The sequence below is a fragment of the Pelodiscus sinensis genome, chromosome 22 (genome assembly GCF_049634645.1).
Source record: "Pelodiscus sinensis isolate JC-2024 chromosome 22, ASM4963464v1, whole genome shotgun sequence".
Lineage (NCBI taxonomy): Eukaryota > Metazoa > Chordata > Testudines > Trionychidae > Pelodiscus > Pelodiscus sinensis.
The window spans coordinates 11,754,691-11,778,261 of NC_134732.1; the positions used below are offsets into that span (position 1 = coordinate 11,754,691).

Genomic DNA, 23,571 nt, shown 5'->3' on the forward strand with positions numbered 1-23,571 from the left:
TCTAAAATGATTCACTACCTCTGCCTCAGGATGTAAGTCTGTAATTCAAAAAGAACCAATGGTCCTGTAGCATCTCAGAAACTAACAATGTAGATAGTATCATGAGCTTTCGTGGGCACAACCCACTATCTGAAGAAGTGGTCTGTGTCCACACAAAGTTCATGATACTATCTACATTGTTTGTTAGTTTCTAAGGTGCTAGCAGGACCATTGGTTGTTCTTATATTTTTTCCAGTTACAGACTAACAGGGCTACTCCTCTGAGTGTGTAATTCAAGTGATTCTTGCCTTACATGGAGAACACAGGTCACCTGTGTGTATGTCATTGTAATCCCAAGTTCCAAGTCAGTTTTGGCCCAAACCCCTCTACCTTCCAAATACAAATCTTTCTGACTCGGGCCCAGGTGGGCCTCAGGACCTGTGGGGTGGCAGGTGGGCAGGACTTGTCTCAAAGCCCTGACATTTTGCTGTGTGGATGCAGGTCACTGTGCCAGCACTCTGAGACCCGGGTGCAGAAGCTGGGAGCTGGGGCTAACAATGCAGGAGACAGAGGCTCAGACACAGGCTGGAGTCCCACGCGGCTGTGAACACCAGCTGCCGGGCTACAGCCAACCCTCCGCTCCGCTTCGCCCCAGGCTGGGAGGTTGGGGACAGCCGCAATACGGGCACGTGCTGCCGCGCGCCTCTGGCTCTGGTAGGCGGGGCCGGCTCAGCTCCTCCCGGGGGCGGGGCGCGGCCGCTCAGCCAGGCCCGGGGCAGCTATTTCCGCCGGGCCCCGCCCCCTGCCGTTCCTCTCGCCGCCTGGGGCCGGGTTTCCAGCCGGAGCGTTTTATTCGGCGCGCGCCGGCGGGGGGGACCGGGAAGTGACCATGTTGAGTCTGCACAAGAGCAGGTGGGGGGGCCCGGGTCCACCTTTCCCCCCGTCCCCGGGTAGGGCCGCTGGGCTGGGGGAACGCGCGGGGGGGTCTGGCCCTGAACGTGGCCCCCTCCCTTAGCGAGGGGCATCCCCCCCCCTTGCCTTGGACGCTCCCTCCGGAGTGAGGGGGTGCCCCAGCTCATCCTCCTAGTGGAGAGGGTGCCCCCATCACTGAGCCCTGGGGCAGGTGTGCTCTGGTGCGGGGGAGGGGCAGGCTGTTCTGGGTAAGAGTCCCCTGCCCCCCGGTATTTCCAAGGGGGCTCTCTGCCTGCCCTCTGCAGGGCCCAGCGGGGTGCAGGGAGGGGTGTGGGCTGTGAGGCGGGATTCTCAGTGCATGGAGTGAGGGGCCACTTTGGGAAAATCAGGATGGCTGTCAATGTTCCCTCTAATCTTTTTCATCCAGGTGTAGATTTTTTCCCCCCATGAATGTGCAGAATATTTTTTGTGTGTGCTGAGCCCTGTGTCAGAGTTCCAGCAGAAAAGCACTCTGCTAATCAGATGGGTGGCATGTGTGTGTTTCCTGAGTGGTGGCACAAGCACACAGCTTACAGGGAACACTGATGTGTGTGTGCCCCAAAGCTTTGTCCGCACATAGAATGTTCTGTGTGATCCTGTTTGTTTTGCCAGGATAGGGTGTGGGAAACTGAGCAGGCTGACCTGTGAAAAGTTGAGGTGCTCCATAACAAATGATGCTCTTTCATAGGGCAAACTATCTAAGCCCAGAGTACAGCGTTATGGCCCATTTGTGATGTGTGGCTCTGAGTTTAATGGAACTATAGGATTTCTTGCCATTGAGTGCAACTTCACTAATGCAGCAATTTAGAAGTCTAGCACTTAGAAGTCTAGGGGGGGTTGAGGATTCTTTAAAGATTCCCTAAAGCTGGAGTAGTCCAGCCTTTTAGCATGAATGTTGGGATAGGATGCTTCAGTACCTAGGGAGAGTGTAAAGTGTGCGCTAGTTCATAATGCTGTTTGCTTTTGCAATCTGCCTCATGTATTGTACTTGCAACTGAAAAGCAGCTGTGATAAAAAATCTTTATCAGAAGAAAAGAAAAACATATTTTTGTAACTACTTACAATGTATGTTATGGGGTGTAAGTGCCCTTGAAATAACTAATCTTGATTATGAGCTAAACATGAGATTATGTGAGAGACCTTGTGAGTCTAAACTTGAGAACAATACAGATTTTTAACAGTTATTCCTATTCTGAGTCTCTAGGTAAGACCTCAGTGTATATCTGTTATGTCTAGCTGTAACAGCCAATGGGTTCATTGTGGCCAGAGCTTTGATTCCTGGTTGACAGAGATATTTGTGCTGTGATCTTTTCAGGAACAAAAGCTGCCATATAAATCTGCTACCTTCATGTAATCACCTGATTCACCCTGAGATTAGCATATAATTTGTGCATATGGTCACTGTTTTTTGTTTGTTTGTTTTTTGTAGGATTGCAGAATTTCAGGATGTCCTTGGGGAACCCAAGATTATTCTGCACAAACTCCGTGAACTGTGCTTCAGTGGTAAGTGACTTTTACAAAACTTTGCACAGGCAGCCACAAAGCTTCTACTGCAAGAATGCCTGATCAAGAGCGATGTTGACAGTGTGGTAGGACAGTTTGGTAGGGTGTTGCCCCTATTTTTCCCTCATAAAATTCAGCTAGTTGTAGATACTCAGTTTAGGATGGAAAATTGAGTGATGGGGTCAATAGTCTCTAGGCCTTGCAGCTATGTTAAACAGGAAGACAACTGAGACACTTAATGGGTGATGCTTACTGATTCGGGTGATGCTTACTGATTCTGGTTAACTGGTGGTGTCAGGAGCAGCTCCCTACCTGTTGCGGGCAGGGGGCTACTCCACCTCAGCCAGAGCAGTCCCTGTCCATGGCAGGCCTGAGCGCATCACAGGAGGAGGCTGCTCCAGCCTGGCTGCAGTTGACCGGGGCGGGCGGGGGGAGGCCTGCTTCCCTTTAATCAGTTAACCCTGCATTTCTCAAACTGTGGGTCCCAACCCCCTCGGGGAGGGGGGGGGGGTTGTGAGCAACTTAGAGGGGGATCACGGTATCACAAAGTTTGAGAACCCCTGAGTTAACCAGTTAAACATTACGTTTAACTAGTTAAACATTACGTTTAACTAGTTAAACAGGTTTTTAGTTCCATAGTCTGAAGGTATTAGAGATGCAAAAGTGTAAGCATTTAAACTGTTTTGATTATGGTTACATGCTGGCTCCCTAGGAGCCAGTTATACTGCAGAGCCCGCAGCAAAGCCTCCCCAGGAGCAGGGACAAGGAACCTCTGTTGGCCCTGCTCCTAGGGAGGCTTTGCTGCGGCTCTGCAGTATCTGGCTCCCCTAAAGTAGGGATATTAAATTTCGAGTAATTGACTGATCAAATAGTCAATGCAATTTGCATAGACTATTCGATTAGTCAGTAGGGTGCCTCTGCCTTTGAAGTGTAGCAACAGCCTACGGCTGTTGCTACACTTCAAAGGTGAAAGTGCTGCGGGGAGTACGGGGCCAGCAGGGCAGTCCCCGCTGGCCCTGTGCTCCCCATGGCGTTTCACAGCGGTAGCGCGCGTGGAGCCTGGGGTCAGCTGTGGACTCCTCCACTGACCCCGGGCTCCATGCGGCATTGCTGCTTTGAAATGCCATGGGGAGCCTGGCGTCAGGGTCCTTGCAGTATTTCAAAGCAGCAGCGCCATATGGAGCCCAGGATCAGGTGGGGACTCTTCTGCTGACCCCAGGCTCCATGTGGTGCTGCCGCTTTGAAATGCCATGGAGAGCCCAGCGTCAGGCTCCATGTGGTGTTTCAAAGCGGCAGCACCGCATGGAGCCTGGGGTCAGTGGGGGAGTCCCCAGCTGATCCTGGGCTCCACGCAGTGCTGCCGCTTTGAAGAACCCCTCTTTTTCCTCCCTCTTCGCTGCCTCTTTCTAATAGTCAGCAAGTGGAGAGGGAAGTGACTAGTTGACTAGCCTGTCAACTATCCGATAAGCATTTGCGTATCAGATAGTCGACTAGTTGTTCACATACCTACCCCTGCTCTGGAGCCAGCTATCATTATAAAGAAGTTTATACTGTAGAGCCCCCAGCAGCATGTAACCACTAGGATTTTTAGCAGTTGCATGGTTACATTTTTACAAACTTTTTACATTTCCAGAAGGTATAGACTCTGAAGCACTTGATACCAAAATCATGAGTGCAATGTAATACTTAGATCTTTATCTTACTTTCATTCAGAGCTTCTATCTTTCCAGTTAAGCATAAGATGTTAAACTCCACTAGATGATTAGCTATTGTCAAATAAGCAAATGTCATGTGTGCTGCCACTAAGTTGCCAGTGTCATAAATGTTTAACAAAGCAGAGCATGTTATAAATCAAAGGCTAGCAGATGTGATTGAAAGAATTACCAACTGTTTGGTTTTAGAAGGTATTATAGCTGTACAATGTATGGTTTCTGAAACCTTCAAATGGGGACAAAAAAACTCTTCTTCCTTCACTCTCTATAAAATATCCACTAATTCCTTCACCCAAGACACCATCTACATATTTCATTCCCTCCTTTGTGTGTGAGCCATATAATCTTTTCCCTTATGCTTAGCCTAGTATTCCCTTTAAAGAGCCAGATATGCAAGTCACTTTATACTTGCTATATTATCTTTTTTTGGTATGCCCTAAAGCTTCTCAATGTTTTTGAAAAACTCTTTGAGCACTTGAAACATGCTGCCCTCCTGTCCGCTTGGTGGCATCAGCATAAATGCTGCATAATGCAGTAAAAAGGCTGGGACTAACTTAATTTAATCTGCCTGATGTATTTCACAGGGATTCCTTTTGATGGTGGGCTGCGCTGCCTCTGCTGGAAGGTGGGTTTTGCTTGGGGCTTTTCTTGTCTTCTGGAAGTCATCCAACTGGATTGTTTGATTCTGCAAAGTTTTGTGCACTTAAAAAAACAAAATAGATTGGCTCATCGCTACTGCAGTGGCTGATGTGAATCAACAGCTCTTGGCTTGCTAAGCAATCAGGGGCATTTATTTATAGCTAATCTGAAATGGCAATAACAAATGCACTTGTGTGGGGGAGATCTATGGACAGGTCATTGGGTGGCTCTGTAGAGCTTTGCTGCATGTAGAGCAACTAGATTTGCTAATTAAATGGAAGAAATTTGCTATGCCTTTTTGCAGGGTGATGTTAAAATGTATCCTCCAGACACTGATGGCATAACTTGATAAAGTACTAGTCATTCTTCAGGAAGATTCCATCTTCCTCAGTGAGCCCATCCTAATTTCAGTCATCCAGTCACTGAACTTCTAATTAATTCCTTCTGCTTCAAGGAGTAATGTGTATATTCCTTCTGTCCAGATCCTCTTGAACTACCTCCCTGAGGAGAAGGCCTTATGGAGCACCTTGCTGAAGAAGCAGAGGTGATGATCTCTTTGTTCTCCAGCCCTTGATAACCTTGTGGAGTAGAACCCCACAGCTTCTTAGATATCATTAGTGCTTGGGAAAAAAACCAAACCAATTTCTAAAGGATCCTGTAAAATTTTGTCACTTGTGTGGAAGGAAAAAGTATGGTGTCTTCTCCCCCCAGTTAATTCTGTATTCTGTCTCAGAGGTTAATGTGATGGCCTTTCATAGTTTAGTTAAACAACTCTTATGAGAAAAGGTCACATTCTCCCTGTCTGAGCAGGGGGGACCTCTATGGGTTCAGGACAAATATCTTTTCCTTTCAGTGTATTTTATCTTCCAATTCCCTAACATGACTTCCTCCTCTTCTTCTTAAGGGAGCTATATTCCCAATTCCTGAAGGAAATGATTATCCAGCCTGGGATAGCCAAAGCCAACCTCGGTGTCTCCAGGGAGGATGTGACCTTAGAAGACCACGTAAGTATAGTTTGGTCTTTGTGCAGAAGAGAGTTCTTATAATACAATTTATATTGACTATATGATTAGTCGATAAGCTCCTCTGCACAGCCACAGTGGGGTAGCTCCAGGAGCCAAGTCAAGACTGGACTAAGCAGTCCTGGCTTGTGCCAGCTCCAGAGTCATCCATGCTTCAGCTCTGCATTTTAAATGTAGTAAGAGCCACTAGGCTCTTACTACATTTAAAATGCAGAGGTGCAGCGATCAGCATGAGCCAGGACTGCTTGGTCCTGGCTGGCACGGAGTCCAGCAGCCCCTGTTCGCAGCAGATAGTCCTGCTTGAGTCCCTGCTCCCCCCATGCTCTCTACATTGTTTCTGCTTTTGAAATTTACAAGAACCTCTCAGGGCTCTTGTACATGTCAAAAGCACCAGCACTCACAGTGAGAACCAGCGTGAGCGAGGTCTGAAACAGTCACCGCTCACGCTGTTTACTGCTGTGCCTCTGCCTCCCCTGTCCCTGCAGAGACAGCGCTGGGGGGGATCCGGCTCTGACAGAGGCAGCAGGGAGGAAGTGACTAGCCAAGTAGCAACTCGACTAATCCATTAAGCAAATGCTCAGTGGCTAGTTGACTAGTCACTGACATCTCTAATCATGGGGTGATCCATTGTGATCCTTTCTGCTGGTCTAATAGAATAAAATATTTTGAGAACTTAGAGGTGAAATGCTAAGTTCTTATGAGGGTAACTAGCTCAGTAACCTCCAGACTAAAAAAAAATGCTGTAAAATACTGTCCTAGGGTATATTTATCCTTTCATTTTTCCTTTTCCCACTGTCATCCTCTGAGCTGCTTATCCATGGGAGCAAAGGATCAATATGATAAAGGCTCAATGGAAGGAGATCATACCATGGAGCTGCTAGCAAAATGAAACTCCCTTTAACTTGTGAAATCCTCTCTATGGATAGAATGCAAAATGGACCAGTCTGAAACCAGAGTATAAGAGAAACAGTATGGCAAGTAGTTAGACTATGGGATTGGGAATCCAAAAGATTTTTATTCCCAGTTTTGCCACTGATTTCCTGTGCGACTCTGGTTACTTTACCTCTCTGTTCCTCAGTTTCCCCATAACCCTCTAGGTATAGTTCTTTGAGAGCTTCTTATGAAGTGTGTTAGTACAGAGAAGGATCTCTCTCTTTTTTGTTTTTGTTTTTGTTTGTTTTTTGTTTTAAAGTGGTCAAAAAGTGCACGGTTGTGTAACTGCTTGCCCACCTCTTCTCCTAACCCAGCCTCTCCTGTTAGTGGCCAGTCATCTGTGTCAGTTTGATCTTTGGAAGAATTCATACAGTGCCTGGCATGTTACTGTGACCTTTGAAGTTCTTGGAATGTTTGCTTTTTGGCATGTGGTATTTCTCCCTCCTTTCCCCTCTGCCCGCCAATCTAAGGCCTTTCAGAGGACTGTTACCTTCCATTAGTACAGTTTTGAAAAGTCCGTATCTGAGCTTCTTTTATGTGTATGTTGCGAAACTCTTTTTTCCTATGCTTATAGTTTATTCCACACTTTCCTAGTCTTAGGTGAACTTGCATCAATCTACCCGTGCTGGCAATGCTTCATCATGCTTTTCAGAGTTCAGATAATCATTACACAGGTACCATTGTGTTAATTCTGCTGTACACATATACAGTGACTGTACCTCTAACAGCGTTTAGTATGGAAAATCACCCTTGCACTGGTTGGAGCTATAACCTGAACTCCTGTTGACACAGGTTAGTGAATCCTGACTGCAGCAGTGAGTACACCAAGAAAGATGAGAATGGATTTGAGAGTGTCTGCTCATATTGCTGTGCACTGATTAAAAGTAGCCATCCAGAGAAAACATCCTCATCTGTCTAGCAAATCTGGCTTTAAAGGTGGCTCTCACTGGAAAGGCAGTAGCAGAATTTTTCTGATCCATGTGGACAGAGCCAAAAAACCTCTTCTCAGATTTCAGCAGGGACAGGCTTGCTTGTAAATAAAATGTGAACTTACCATGTTTTGTGTGATGTCTCTTTGTGCAGCCGCTCAATCCGAATCCAGACAGCCGATGGAACACGTACTTCAAGGACAACGAAGTGTTGCTGCAAATAGACAAGGATGTCAGGTGTGTGTAGATAGCTGGGCTCTCTAGGGAGGAAGAATAGCAGTGCAGTTTTCCCAAGTACTTTACACATACCTGCCACATCAGGAAGACCAAATTTTTAATGTTATCAGGCCTGTTCTGTTTCATGTGGCACCCCTCTGCTTCTAACAACCCCTTTTAATTTGGTTTCCATCTTTTTACAACCCAGGAGGCTATACCCTGATATGGCATTTTTCCAGCGCCCAACTGACTACCCCTGCTTGCTAATCCTGGACCCTCAGAATGAGTTTGAGACACTCCGCAAGCGGGTAGAACAGACAACGCTCAAATCACAGACAGTGGCACGAAATCGGAGTGGAGTCACAAATGTAAGATCTATCATGGCACTTTCCCTGTGCTTCTGGGATGGGGGATGAGCATGTGATAGGTGGAAGAAAGTTTGTGCACTTCTGTGGTACACTTGCCAAAATGGTTACCAGGCTGACTTGTTAAAGATACTCTGCAGTTATTCCTTCTTCCACCTCCATGTATGGTGTAGATTCTTGTATGCCTGTAAGAGGGTGATGCTTCTCCCCCTTTCTCCAGGAGGATGGGCTTACTGGAGAACAGTTTTTTTATAAAGTTCTAGAGCATCAAGCCTCTCTCATTTCCTACCTGCAGAGAGGCTAAAATCAGCCTGATTTGTGGACAAGTTGCTCACAGTCACTAGTGAAGCTAATCCTGTCAACAAACATCACAAACACAAAGATGACTCTCTAAGAGTTCCCCATATCTGCTCACAAGTAAGAGTACACATGTATACGCTTCCAGGCAAGGAAGGGTGTCACTGAGATGTGGAGAACTTGAACAGCTCTCTGGATGGAAAGGAATTCTCCTTTCTCTGTGTTGAGCTCCTGAAATTTCCTGCTCCCCCAATAGATTCTATTTCTCTAATTATTGATTACATTGTTTATTCCATACTGTGCTGTTTGGCATGTTTGACAGCACAAAAGGACTTGAAGGTCTTTGTTCTGCTTTCTTTTGAATCGTTTTTAATTCTGTCTTTTGTTGGGACAGAATCTTTTCTCCTGAATTTACTGAGCTACAATGGATGTGTTCACAGTTCTTATTGCTGCTGATATGTGTGTACCCCTGGATGTGCTGTAGAGGACCAAGAGGGTTTACAACAGGGGACAAACTGATCTAGTCTCCTAGAGCCTGAGATGTAACAAGCTGATCAGATTTATACTCGAGACAGCACTGGAGTCAGCTACCATTTATCTTCCTTATTCTCTTCACTGCAAACATCACTTGTATAAACATAAGAGCTGCTATACTAAGCCAGACCATGGTCCAGCCTGCCCAGTATCCTGTCTGACAGTGGCCCATCCCAGAAATTGAGGGAATGTACAGAACAGGGTAATGATGGAGTGATCCACCCCTCATTTCCAGTCCTAGTTTCTAGTAGTGAAAGATTTAGGGTCACTCTGGGCATGAAATTCCATCCCTGTCTCTCTTGGCTAGATCCGTCAGTGTCTATTTGCCTTCATTAACTTATTTGATTCTTTTTTGAGCTCAGTTATACTTTTGGCCAGTACAACATCCAGGGTTAGTTGTGTGGAAAAAATACTGCTTGTTTGTATTTAAACCTGCTGCTTGCTAATTTAATTGGATGACCCCTGGTTTTGTGTCGTGGAGAATGGTAAATAACACTTCTCTATTCACTTTTTTTCCACACCATTCATGATTTTATAGATCTTGAGATGGGCAATCAGAACTAGGGATGTTAAGCTATAGTGTAATAGAATAGTTGTGTAATGGCATGAAATCTTATCAGTTATCTGACTATTCAGTAGTCCCTGAGGGCAGTGCCAGCAGCCAGTGAGCTCCCAGCCCCCCTCCCGAGGAGTCCCCTGCCACCCTACTGGCCCGAGCCCTCTGCCACCCTACTGGCCCACGTTTGCGGTGGACGGAGGCTGCTCTGTGGGAGGCAGAGCAGCCTCTGTCCACAGGACGCTCAGACCCCCTGCGGACAGAGGCTGCTTTGCAGTAGCCTCCCCACCACCTGCTGCCTTAGATAGCCCAGGCTTATTGGTGAATCGTGTAATGGACTACACACTGACATCCATAATCAGAACTGGAGACAGTATTCAAGGGTAGGCAAACAATGGCTCTGTAGTGTCATTATGATATTTTGTGTGTCTGTCTTTTTCCTAATAGTTCCTGTTAGCTTTTTTGAATGCTGTTGAGGAGGAAGTTTTCAGAGGACTATCCACAATAACTCCAAGGCCTTTCTTGGATAGACACAGCTAACTAAGAATCCATTATTGTATACATACAGGTGGACTTATATACATTTGGAAAAAGTAATTACTTTGCACTTACCAGCATTAAATAACATCTGCCACTTTGTTGCCCTGTCACCCAGACTTGTATCTGCCTTGTGCTGCTTTCCTATGTGGGTGCTGTACTTCCCAATGTCATTCTAGAACAGATACAACGGCACTAGTAACTGATGAATGTGACCGATCACTTCTCTTCCTGCCTCTCTAATGTAGCAGGTCCTCCCTCAATGGATACTGAGTTTGTGTTTTGATCCAGGGTAGCTGTCTGCTGCTGGATTAGCTCATTTGTTTTTGCAAAAAGACTTGTCAGGCTGGCTTCCTTTGTATTTTATGACAGTAAGTCTTACAATTGACTGGGTTACCATCTGGGTTTAAGCATTAATTACAGCCTGGAAAGGGCATTTTCTGTTGATTAATGGTTATTTGGGGGTGCCGAGTGCCTAAAGTTAAATGCCTGGCTGCTCCTTGGAAAACTGATTGCCTGTACAAAGTGGGTGCCCCGAATAATTTTTCTTGTATTTATCTATTTTTCAGGTGAGTTCCCCTCTTAAAACATCTGTTCCAAATTCACTAAGTGAGTATGAAGTTCTGCCAAATGGCTGCGAAGCTCACTGGGAAGTGGTAGAACGAATCCTGTTCATCTATGCCAAGCTGAATCCAGGGATAGCATATGTTCAGGGGATGAATGAAATAGTGGGCCCTCTTTACTATACCTTTGCTACAGATTCCAACAGTGACTGGAAAGGTAAGCAGTTAGACTTGAGTGACTTAACACCACTCCTGGCAACAGTTGTTTCAGGGAAGAGTTAGAAGGGCAGCTATGGAGGAGGCTCTCAGGCTTTCTCCATACTAGACCTCGATGAAAGCGGGCAGTTCTGAGTGTGTGCTTGGAAAGAAGCACAGAAATCCTCTGAGATGCATTTCTGTGAGATCATGAGAAATCCATCTGTCGAAAACTTATGAATTCTGACTTCATGAACTCTTGCGTCGTTATGCTCCATGTGTAGAGAATCTGCTAGCAGGGACTGTCCGGCCTTTCACAGACCATACCTAGAGAACTGTTAAAGGAACATGCAGGCTTGTTAACTCTTACTAGGTCCATACAGTGAGTTGGTGCTATAGGGACTGGTTGAGCTGCAAGAAACCAGTTTTTCCACTGAGTAGTAATCAAGGCATAGATCAGCTGGGGGAGGGGAGCATGCAGGGGCTGATCAGGAAGGTCATGTGACAAAAGGAACTGGAAAGCTTGGGAGAGGATGGAAGCAATTGGACTGCATGGTCCCTGCTGCTAAGAGCAGTATCAGATGTCAGAGGTTTATACTGGATTATGTGCATGGAGATCCAGCAACAGTGCCTAAACTTGATCAGTCCCCACAAGCCAAGAACACCAGGCTACGTCTACACTGCAGGCTTCGCGCGCAAGAACATCTGTTCTTGCGCAAAAACTTGCAGAGAGTCTACACTGCACGCGCATTCTTGCACAAGTAAACTTACAGTAAAGTGTTGGAACAGAGGCTTATTCCACGAGGAATAAGCCCTCTTGTGCAAGAGCTCTTGCATGAGAAGGCAGTGTGGACTGGCAACAGGGGTTTCTAGCGCAAGAAACCCCTATGTCTAAAATGGCCATCAGAGCTTTCTTGCGCAAGAGTGTCCACGCTGCCAGAACACTTGAGCAAAACAGTTCTTGTGCAAGAAGCCTGCAGTGTAGACGTAGCCCCATGATTTAAGTCCAGTACCACAGCCTGGTTAGTGTCTAGCAGGGGAGGCTTACTACGGTTGCAACAGCTTCCTTCTGCACTTCTGTTATATCGCTCCCATGTGTCTTTCAGAACATGCAGAAGCAGATACATTTTTCTGCTTCACCAACCTAATGGCTGAGATCCGAGACAACTTCATTAAGAGCCTTGATGATTCTCAGTGTGGCATCACCTACAAGATGGAGAAGGTTTACTCCACCCTGAAGGAGAAAGATGTAGAGCTGTACTTGAAACTGGTGAGAAGTCAGACACTTACCTTGCCCTTGGTTGGATGAGGAATAAGATGGGTCGTGGATATTTGTCCCATTTCTAGATAGAATTTGCTCTCTGTCTCAATTTGTAATAGTGCCTAGGTAGTACAGTCTTGTCTGCTTAGAAGTGGTTTGATATAACTAAAGAGCTTTTGTCCCCAGAATAGGTTGTCTTGAGAGTGATGCAAGGTGGAATATCTATAGGACAAACTGCTCTTGCCATATTGAGCATCTAGCCCAGGTTATATTGATGTAGAAAATACTTGTTTCCCTTTTTAGAGGCGGAGATATATAACTTATTTACTCTAAAGATACTAACTGTGGCAGAAAGGTGGTTTGCCTTAACTCAGAGTCAATGGCTTAACTCAGAGTGGTTGAACACAAGCTCTCCTGACCCTCTGGCCAAACACCATGTGCTCTTCCAAATTCCTTTAAAACACAGAATTACAGTATTTTTTCAGAGGGAACAAGTACCTGTATGTTGTTTCCATTATCTTCATATGTCCCAATAGCATTCGTTTAATAAATTACACTGAAAATTATGGCAGGCCAGTGATAATCAAGCACTGGTAATAGTAATACCATTCTGTATGTTTGATAGTGTTACCTTCCTGTAGCACCCTTCCTCTAAGGATCTCCATACACTCTGCAAACTCCTCCTTACAGTCCTGTGAGGTGGGTAGAGGTTGTTGCAGGTGTTATGGAATGCAGCATTTGTCTCCCCATACAACAATGCAACACAAGTTTAGGATGGAAAGTGTAGAATGTTGTTTCTAAATGAAACTGAAAGGAGAACTTATGGGAGGCAGACTGTAGTTATAAGAGTAGGAATCTGGTGAGTGTATGGCTTTTTCATGTGTGCGCGCGTATGTGTAAAAAATGAGATCTGAACATGACTTCAAGTGTGTGTACCTGTCTTGTCAGCGCTGTCATTCTTGTCATGTTGGTATACTGGCTTAATGCTGGTTCAGGGGAAGTGTGTCATTTATGAGTCACCAGCACAACTTTCTGTAGTAGACCCACTGTAGATGTTCTTTATACATCTCCCATCTGTAGAGCACTGGAAATATTTGGATATTTGTGGACTATGTTTACAGTTCACAGATGGATGTGGATCCAAATTTTGTATCCAAGCAGGGCTCTACCCTTCTGAATACTGAACTGACCTAGTATTGCTTAATTTGTGATATATGTGGACCACAGTAGAAAACAGCATAGCTGCAGATGACAACCTTTGAGTTCAGTCTGTTGACTGCTTGTGTGAACTGTCTGGAGAACTCTGGTCTGCTTTTTATGATAACCTTCTAATAGCCTTCCAATCACTAGGAGATTTTTAGAGTAATTGAAAGGAGAGAAAGTACTGCTGGGCTAAATGCTTGGGGGAAACCTATGGCTTTTAGTGAGCTCTTATATGGCTTTTCTTAAGGAGAAACTAAATTGATTTAGCTTAAATGCCTGGAATTTATTAAAGTAACTGTTCCATGAATTAGAAATGTGGGCATGATTCTATCTGAACAATAGACACTGAAGATGTCTATTGTATGGAGGCTGTGTTTCAGAGCACAGTAATTTGGGGGAGTGGCTTTATGGCGAGACTTTGAAAGGAAACATGGCATAGTATCTCATAGCATTAGGCTAACGAGACTTTGAAGCAGAGATGATGTGACGGACCGGGCCGTGTCTGGGCACAGCTGAGGGCGTCCGCTCAGGGCGAATTGCTCAACATAGGGGCTCCTTACAGTCCCCAGACTGGTGACCTCTCCAAACAGGCCACAAACCAGTCCCACAGAGCGCTTCAGCTGCCTGCCTGAAGCCTCCCGAGCAAAACCCCTCCGGCTCCCCAGCAATATCCGTGTCCCAGATGGCCCCGGGCCTCATACACAGGTGGAGGGTTTTAGAACCCAATCCCACCTACCCCAAACAAGTTCTGTCTGGTTCCAAGAAACCAGCCACAGATCCCTGGTCAATTTAACCTTTGGACCTTACCTACAAATCACGCTGGGCCAATCCTTTAACATCTAACAACTAAAGGTTTATTATTACAATAAAGAAAAGCATGAGAGTAAGGTTGTTAAAGGATAGTACATTACATGCATCAAATCTCCCAGTTCTCGATTCAGGCTCTAGCAGAGATGTTACAGCTGCTGGTTTAAAAGTCCTTGTTGCGCATCCTAGGATCAGGATAGGTCCACAGTTCTTTCTGGCTCTTTGATCCCTGCATTGCTGCCTCTGGGATGAAGTGCTGAGCTGAAGACTAAGATGGAGTCCCCCACGTGGCCTATTTATCCCTCCTTCCTGGTCTCTTCTTGGCTACAGCAGGTCACCTGGCCCACGGCTTATTCCTGTGTTCCCTGCTGGTAGCTCTTAGGTATGAGTCACCACTCATTCTTGAGGTGTGTCCTTGGCCCATTGAGTGCCACTGTCCCAGAGGGTCTCGCTGATTAGCATGTCCATTGGCCTGGCTCTGCCCACTGCTCAACCACATGCAGAGAAATATTCAGTATCTACACACACACACACACACACACACACACACACACACACACACACACATTATACAATCACATGACTAGCGTACATAGGATTAGCAGACAGTAAGCTTCTATTCAACACCCCACATGGCCCCCTATTATACCATTTCTGGGGTCAACACCCCCACCTATGGGTGCAGCAGTGATCTGGCCGCTTCCCTCAAATTCAGTAACATGACAGATGAGTAACCGTAAAATACTGGTAGATTTCTCCATATTGCATTGAAGGATGTTGGCCTATAATCAGATTACTGCGAGACACCAGGGAGGCAGTGAACGCCTGCCTCTCTTATCAAGATCATTACAAGCAATTAATTACTGATTCTCTTATGTCTATCCAAAAGCAAGAGCAAAACATCAAGCCCCAGTTCTTTGCCTTCCGCTGGCTGACGCTGCTGCTGTCCCAAGAGTTCCTGTTGCCAGACGTCATCCGTATCTGGGACTCGCTCTTCGCAGATGACAACCGCTTTGATTTTCTGCTGCTTGTCTGTTGCGCCATGCTGACGTGAGTGCTGGAAGACACTGAGGATACTGACTCGAGCGTGCTCTCCTTAGTCCCACAATTGAAATTTTGTCTCCTAAAGCTGAGTCTTCCCCACGCTGGGCGGAAATATAAATATGGGCTGTGTGCTCTTCCATCTCTCTCTCTCCCTGCTTGAATCCACAGATATAGAGGCCTCTCTAGCATGCAAGAGACATGAGAAGGGGGCTCTAGTAAAAGGGGAGAGCCATTTTTTTCCACAATGGCAAAAGAAACCCTTTAGGAAGGGTAGAAGGCATGTGGTGAGCCCCTCAGATCTTAATGGCTGACTTTTGGGATGTTTTTTGGACAAGGTACTAAAGAGGCAATAAGTACTTGGATTAATGTATCCTCTTTTACAGACTAATCCGGGATCAATTGCTGGAAGGGGACTTCACTCTGAATATGAGGCTGCTACAGGTAAGTGCTAAAATACATCCGGAATGGGGAGGAGGTGAGATTTTTTTTTTCTCTTGTACAATACTTGAATACAATAGACCAGTGGTCTCCAGCCTTTTTAAGCGTGAGATCACTTTTGAATTTAAGTGCAATCCAAGATCTACCTCAAATATAAATACCCCTGCCCCACCTCCTTCCTGCCCTTTATCCAAGGCCCTGCCCCGCTCACTCCATCCTCCCTCTCTTGCCCATTCTCACTCACTTTCATCAGGCTGGGGCAGAGGGTTGAGGTGCAGGCTCTGGTCTTGGATTAAAGGATCTGGAGTGTGTGTGGGGGAGGAGGGGCTCTGAGCTGCTTTTGGGGCAGGCCTTTGGGATGTAGGAGGGTTCTAGGTGCAGGCTCTTGGGACAGCATTTGGATGCAAGGGTGCTCAGGACTAGGACAAAAGCTTGGGGTGAAGGAGGGGGTTCATGATTGGGGTAGAAATTTGGGATGTGGGCCCCAGCTGGGCACTGCTGGTGGCTCCTGGTTGGTGGTAGAGTGGGGCTAAGGCAGGCTGAGGCTCACCCCTGCCCTGGCCCTGAACCACTCCCTAAAGCAGCCAGCAAACTCCATCCTAGATCCTGTTGTGCCCCCTTCTGCTCTGTAGAGAAAGGATACAAGGTAGGAAAAGAGGCACCCTGACATCAGCATCCTTCCTTTCCCTGCTCTGCCCTGCCCTGCCCAGAAAGCAAAAGCCTCCCGGGGGAGGAGCAAATCCAAGGCAAAGGGCAGGAAGTATGCAGCAGTGGAGGGGGGAGGGAGAGAGAGAAGGGGCAGCTGAAGTGCAGGCTCTTGATAGCCTCTTGGCCAAACTAGTCAGGATCACCTGTCAGAGGCTCCAAGATCTACCAATAGATCCAGGTCTACTGGTTGGTGACTACTATAATAGAGGTAGCCTTCTTGGAATATAGTTACCAACCTTCTACTGATCATAATGAAACCATTTGTTTGAAAACTTCGTGGTATGGTATAAGATCAAGCATTAAATTCTTCTGTGTGCTTCCCTTCATTGGAAAATCCAGTGAATCCACTCATGGCTGATAACTCTTAATAAAGTGTTCAGGCTTCTTGCAATCTATCTGCTACTGCTTCTGATTGTTTGCTCCTCTAAAGGCAGCCTTTGCCTCCCTAGCTGATTTGCATGTAGAAAGTGGCTGTATGACTACATTGCTACCTGTTCCTGGCTGTTAATTTGCTCTTTCAACTCCAGTTATAAATGCTGGACATTTTGCTACTAGAAGTAAGCTTAGTCCCTGCCCCAGAATAGAGAATTCCTTCTCTTAACTCCTGAGTCAGTCTGGTAACATGTCTGGGCCTGTCAACTGCTCTGAAAGCAGCATTGCTATTAAAATGTCATCTCTTAATTGGGAGTCCCTCAAAAAAGAATGACAAGCCATGTATTGGCAGGGTCCCGATTAAGAGAACTGTATTTATTCCATACAATAAAATTTTATTTTGGATCCTGGCATCCTCAATAAAGACTTCCATTATGCAGCTATTCATTGTGTAAAGCCAACTTAACCCCATGCTCGGGACTACCAGAATAATCTAATGTTGTAGGATGTACAAGACTGAGTAATAAAACATAGAAGGAAATTATTTTTGTAGTGACTCTAACTATAAACACCAGGGCATTCACTGGGCTAACTAATGATGCTTGCAGAGCCTCTGCCCCTGATAAAAGGAAGAATAGGGACAATGAACATTAAGAAAATAATCCATTTCCTTTTTTAATGCAGGATTATCCCATCTCTGATGTTCACTTGATTCTGAAGAAAGCAAAGGAGCTTCAGGACTCCAAATAGTCCATAGGCCTGTGAGAGAAACTGTGCGGTAATGTATCCTAGGAGACAGCCTCCTACATGCAGTGCATCGTCAGAGCTTCTACAGTCTCTGCTGGATGTTTGGTTTTGTGTCCCAGCAATTGGCCTTGAAGACTTCCTTCTACTCTATTAGGTGAACGACTGCCTATTCCCCAGCTAGTCATGTTCTGCACTCCAGATTTTCCTAATCTCAAACAACTCCACACTGCCTTGTGCAGTACTTCGTATTTTTTTAATGACTTTAAGTTTGGGGGGATGGAAATTGTTTAGCTACATATCCCTCAAAGTCTTATGAAATGAACTCTTGTCATCATAGCACTATGGAAATGTGCATACGCACAGAAACTTCTGTGTTAGGGGCTGGGACCAGTGGGATTTTGGTGAGTACAGAAAGAAGAATGTCTCAGTGTAAATGCGTGTGTCTCTGACATCATGCATCGTGCTGGTTTGAGTAACTGCTGAATTTTGTTCCTTTTATGCCCACGCCTTACCATCTCTTTTGGGTGCACACAAAAGGTCCCATTTCCTCCTGGTGAGTGGCAGGTGAGGATTCAAAACAAGAGAGTGTTTCATGGGAAAGAGACTTTAAAAAGCTCAAGCAAGAGAATGCTATTACTGCTGGCTGCTTTGTACCGTGAGATTGTTCTCCAGTAGAGTCTTCCCCAGGATTACTTTATCAAAGAGTTGTCTCCTTGATGCTGACCTGTCTTAGAAGCTAGAACTGTGTGGTTTTAATCAGTGTAATTCAAATGAGCTTTATGGTACTTACAGCCTTAGAGCAGGTTCCCTGTTGAGACTGGTTGTTTAGTGCCACTGCTATAAATCATGCTTTACCCTAATGCAAAGGCAGGATCTCTGACTGCAAACAGGCCTGTGCTGCAAACAGTTGTTTTCAAAGACTTATTAATAGTCATAATGATGGTTTTGTTCTTAAGCTGAGTTTTTGTAATATTACCCAGAACATTCCAAATGTAACTGAACTTGAATAAGCTCTAGTCACGTTTTTTTCATATCGTCCTGTGGTACTCTCTTCTGGGAAGTGACTCGAACTCACAGATCAGATTAACACCAAGCCCATCTTTGGATGTGATCTACTGTAGTTAGAAACAATTCAGTAGGCGTCTACTTCCCTATTGGCAGTTCCTGAAGGAAGGAGAGATCTGCTGTTTGTAATAGGGCAGTAATACCTGAGGGTTATTAATTAATGTACTCCATTTAGATACAATGGATCAGGCCCAGTCTGCACAGATTGAGATTAATACTAGGGAAACATGTAGTCTGCAAGTTAGCTTTGGCATGATTAGAAGTCCTCAGCCATGGTTCGGGTCAGGGTGATGACTGTGGACGAAACTGGAACAGCTGAGTATTCCAGCTGCTGCAAGAGATCTCAAGCAAATGCTGCCCTTAGGTGCTTTATTCTGCCTCTGCATAGCTGTCTAATGTGGTGACTGTTCTGTATTTATAAAATCGAGCATTTTGCGTTATGATGTCTCTCTTAATTTTGTGCTTTCTCAAAGGTCTGCTCACGCTGCTGGTGAGAACTGGTAGTATAATAGCCATAGTTGTACCATAACTGGGAGGTTATCAGCCTTCAGATATCAAGTTTACGCTATGTTCCAACTCCTAAAGACTGATCAAAGTTCTGTGTAGCTTAGTGAATTTTTAGAGGGACAGTTTATCTTTGTTGGTGTCGGGGCTGTTAGCCGCTCTGATAGTGCCTGATATTTTACACTCGTACTCCAATGCTGCTTCATTTCTATGAACCAGAATAAAAGCTCCAGTAATGAGGATGCAGCAGAGTCTTTCTGCTTGGATGTGGGGAGAGAGTTTTAAACAACTTTTAGCTCAGTGACTAAGCGGGTTGATGGCTTCCCATTTTACAGAAATCCTTCTTATGGGATAGATTCTTTACCATAAGAAATGGACATTTGGGAGAATACCATAGCTCTCCGCTTATAGGCAACTATGGCTGCTCCCCATGCCTTTTTAATCTCTGTGTCTGTGTTGGGCAGCATCTGTTTCAAGAGAACATGTGATGCATCTCCTGTGCTAGAGAGGCCAATACTAAGTCGCCTTTTGTCATTGTAATGACTGTGGTTGCACATAGGCAGCAAAACTCCCACTAGAATCATTGAGGTTTGCCTTAAGGACTGTAGGATTGACTGAAAAACTTGTCAAAAATGTTCTGGCTTAGAACTGCCCAAGATGTCCTCCATTTAAAGTATTTCCCACCCCCTATTTATTTATCTGACTCTTATAAACAGTCTTTTGAAATGTTTCATGATTCCTGGGCTGTGTGGATCACACTTTCCTTAAAAGGAATCCTTCCCATCCTCCATCAATATACACACTTATTGGCATGTTAACGTAGTGACACAGTCATGGTGTGTAACATGCTTCTTTTAATAGTGGGTGAATAATGGTGGTAGTCAGAAGACCAAAATCTTTAATACATTCTAAAATGCTGTGTAGGTTTCTTTACAATACATTAATTTGTAATATTATCATATAGATAGGTATAAAATATATATTTATGGGTGGATTTTTTTTTTAATGCACAAAGTCTTGTGTTAAATAAAAACCCTTTCACAATGGTAGACCATGAGAATATATCAAGTTTCCTATTTGAATTTAAATATTCCCTTGTTGTGTCTGCAACTCAAATATTGCAGCACTTTGTTGGTGCTTGAAAACTTGAAAGTGACTTCAGTTATCCTCTCTGCTTATTCATTGTGAACGAAATGTAGAAAGCAGGTGTATGACTGAAGAGCTGATGTACTAAAAATTTTAGATCTTCCAACCTGTAGTTGTCACCTGACCAGGTCCTTTTTAAAGAAGGTAACTCCAAAAAATCATACAACTGAGGAAATGTGCTGTGTAGACTGGTTTAGGGCCGAAACCAACTTTTTCTGAAATCATTGGAGTCTTTCTGTTGATTCTTTTGGGAGTTGGATTAGACGTTTAAGGAATAACAGCCCAGATGTGAGTGAAGAGGCCTGGAACTGATACAGTAGTGTAGCCATCTCCATTGCTGTATAAAAGATGCTTGATTTTGGGTCTTGCTTCCTGTCTTCATCCTCCTAGCTAGCTGGGATGCACTATTTAGGATGGTGTTGTAGAGTTCCCACATAAATTGTGCTTATCGTAAGGAATAAAACGTATTCTAGTGGGAAATCTCCAGATTGTGGTGGTGAAAGTAATTGAGGATGAGAACGGAGATCCTTACAAATGACTCCCCAGTGGAAAACAAATGGCAGACACACACCTTAGATGTCTTCAAGGATGTGGCTTAGTCCAGAATCCTTAGTTTTTGCTGCAGGCTTTGATTAAACTCCATTTTTAGGGTCTCCTCCTGTTTGAACAACATATGGCCTGAACGTTTTATTTATGATGGTTTAGCGAGTTGAAGCTGAACATCTGTAAACAAAGGAGAGGTTCTCTAGATGACAGTGAAATAAAAGGTATAACAGCGTAGAAAACTTGAAGGGAGTTCCCTTCATAGTTCCCAAAGTCAAGACTAGAGAACTTGTTGCACTGATACAATTTGTGAGGCTCTGTTTCCTACTTGAAAAGACCTCTTTTCATTAGTAACTTGGGTCCCTTACTTTTTTTTAACACTTAACTTTGAGCAATGGAGGGTTTGCTGTGTTGATATTTGAAGGGACAGAAGCTGTTGAAAAGGCTTGTGCCTTTTTTCTGATACTTTAAGATTATATATACAGCTGACTCTTATTGTAGCGTGGGGCTTGTGTTTCACTTTAATGGGGCAGACAAACACTGTTTGTTTGGAGAAAACTTAACAACTGGGAACTTACTGTCAGCCCTTCTGACTAGTTACCCTGACTCCCATTCCTCAAATAATTTTAAAGCTGAACAGCATTAACTAGCCCATTGTCTGTTGTCTTTGTACATATAGTGGCTGCCACAAACCTGCAGGATTGGAGAAATCATAGGTGGGATTTGTGACTCCAAAGCTTTCTCTGTGACTGGAGCAGCTTTGAGAATTTCAGTGCATAGCTGCTCTTTCTTTCAGTGCTTGTGGGGGAGGGATCCAAATACACAGGAGAAGATTTAAATACCTTAAGCCTTGAATTCATTAGCTGCTCACTGTGTAATACAAATAATGTCTCCAGAGCAGGGGCATTACAACTTCATTGGAAGCTTTTCCTCTTGCATGGGGGAGTGGGTCTGGAAACTAAGCTGAATTGAGGGATGAATTGAACATAAGGGAAAAGGCCAGCATCTTGTGCATGTGCCACTCCCCTTTCCCCATGAAATCTTGTAGCCTTTGCTGAGAGAGGGAATTGGGATAGCAGAATGTAATCCTGAGGTTGTTCACTTAAGTCAGGGAAAGGTAGAACTGATTTTTTTTTCAGGGCAAGTGCTGTCTAGGTTAGCTTTGGACTGGAGTTCTGTTGTCCATTCTTGAATTACTTACAGCTGGATGGAGTGAAACTTAGGAGCTGCTGTAGGAAGCACAATGAAGTATGCATATAAGGGCTCTTGTTACTTTTAAATGAGCATTAGTGGTTTTTTGTATGTTTTAGCCATTCAGAATTTTTTTCTAAAATGCCCTTTTGCAAAAGGGCAAATCTGATTTATACAAGTTCTACAACCCCTTTTCAGTATGGAGAACACTTCTGTATGTCATGCTTTTACCACATATTTAAAGTGTTGTTAAACACTATTGATTTTGATGAAGCTCCCTTCTGCTAAACAGAGGACTTTGTTTTGATATCTGCTATCCAATAACAATGAGACTCCCCCATTGTGCTCACAGTTAAAGCTGCTGTATATGGTTTATTACAGTGTTTCTGAATGCCTTCTGCCATAATAACTGAAGGAAGCAGTATGTCAGTTGAACATCAGTAGAACTAATCTCACTCTGTTGTATCCTGGGAGTCTGTTGGTAGCATAGGGTTCTACATTTATAAGCTAAATCTATCCACTACCACTGCCTTATTCTTTTTCTAAGCAAGATTATTTGGCTTATTATTTTGAGCCTTCCTCTATTTTTATAGTACTCTGGTTTCTGGTGGGATAGGGAGTATGGGTGGTGTGTTAAAGGAGGTGGTCCAAACTTGAATTCACAAGGCCCAAGGTGTATTCTCTCATTATCTACAGGGACTATGTTTAGTAGGGACCTGGCTGTGTCTGTGCCAGTGTGGCTTCCTATAAGTAAAATTGAACAAGCATTTGTAGACAAAGCTGTTGCTTGACAATATTTCTGAGGCTGCACAATGTTCCTGATAGGAAGGCCTGCTTGGACCATATTAACTGTTGAGAGTCACTGACTTTGCACTACAGATTTAAGCAACACTGTACAAGCCCACCCTCCCCACACCAGGACAGTTGCTACAAATCCAGTGGAAGGAACATGCTGTTTCCTTTAACCTGAAGAAAAGAAGTAAAGATCTCTGATCCACAATGACATGCAGAGGGGCTGGGAGATGTCTCCTTTCCCTCACAAAGCTTGTCTTACTGTCAATTGGTTTATTACCTTTGCTTTTTATTTCTATAATTTCTTCCATGAGCTATAATCTGTAATGTCTGCAATTTTTTAATGAATGCTGTTCTGTTGATTTGTTATAATAAATATTTTTGTTTGCAATTATGGATATTATCCTTTTTCTTTCCCCCCTGTCTCCTTTGGCAGTACGAAGATTTGTTCTCTAAGGTTGGGGGATGTGCGTACACCAAACTATTTGTGGTGAGAAAGTGGGCTAAAGAAACCAAGGTAGTCTGTTTAATGCTTTAAGATATCAGGAGAGAAGAAGGACTCTTAACTAGAACTGGATGAGATGTCAAAGTAGTGCATCTTAGGTTCCTTGTAAGAAGCCAAGTTTTCTATACTTGCAGAGAAAATTGAGAAATATGCCCTAGTGTGTACTCCAAACAGGCATAGTGGAGAATCAAAAGAATCTATATTTATTTTAAATCTCCATTTTAGCAGCTGTGGTTGTTAGTTTGAGTTATATAGGTACCTTGCCAATACTTCCAGGTACCGAATTGGTCCTCTGAGCCACTGTACTAAATACT

General features: G+C 44.4%; 1 protein-coding gene across 4 annotated transcripts; it reads left to right on the forward strand.

Annotated features, from left to right (window-relative positions):
- Positions 1 to 746: 746 nt before the first annotated feature.
- TBC1D13 (TBC1 domain family member 13) lies at positions 747 to 23,143 on the forward strand. Of its 4 annotated transcripts, XM_075905149.1 has the most exons (12): positions 747 to 891; positions 2,360 to 2,433; positions 4,730 to 4,770; positions 5,267 to 5,328; positions 5,689 to 5,788; positions 7,823 to 7,905; positions 8,093 to 8,252; positions 10,743 to 10,953; positions 12,038 to 12,201; positions 15,092 to 15,252; positions 15,630 to 15,687; positions 17,449 to 23,143. In XM_075905149.1, the coding sequence occupies exons 1-12, from the start codon at positions 869 to 871 to the stop codon at positions 17,512 to 17,514; spliced, it is 1,203 nt and encodes a 400-aa protein (XP_075761264.1). In that variant the 5' UTR covers positions 747 to 868; the 3' UTR covers positions 17,515 to 23,143. The 4 variants fall into 4 exon arrangements, with proteins under 4 accessions (XP_075761264.1, XP_075761266.1, XP_075761265.1 ...); XM_075905151.1 differs by lacking the exon at positions 4,730 to 4,770 and having other exon boundaries at positions 756 to 891; XM_075905150.1 differs by lacking the exon at positions 4,730 to 4,770 and having other exon boundaries at positions 854 to 929.
- Positions 23,144 to 23,571: the final 428 nt, after the last annotated feature.

What these genes read in the sequence shown, in the direction of transcription:
- TBC1D13 (XM_075905149.1), top strand. Translation starts at nt 869, where the DNA reads ATGTTGAGTCTGCACAAGAGCAG. An exon ending in TGCGCTGCCTCTGCTGGAAG is followed by an intron (nt 4,771 to 5,266) that starts GTGGGTTTTGCT and finishes CCTTCTGTCCAG; the next exon opens with ATCCTCTTGAACTACCTCCC. An exon ending in ATGTGACCTTAGAAGACCAC is followed by an intron (nt 5,789 to 7,822) that starts GTAAGTATAGTT and finishes CTCTTTGTGCAG; the next exon opens with CCGCTCAATCCGAATCCAGA.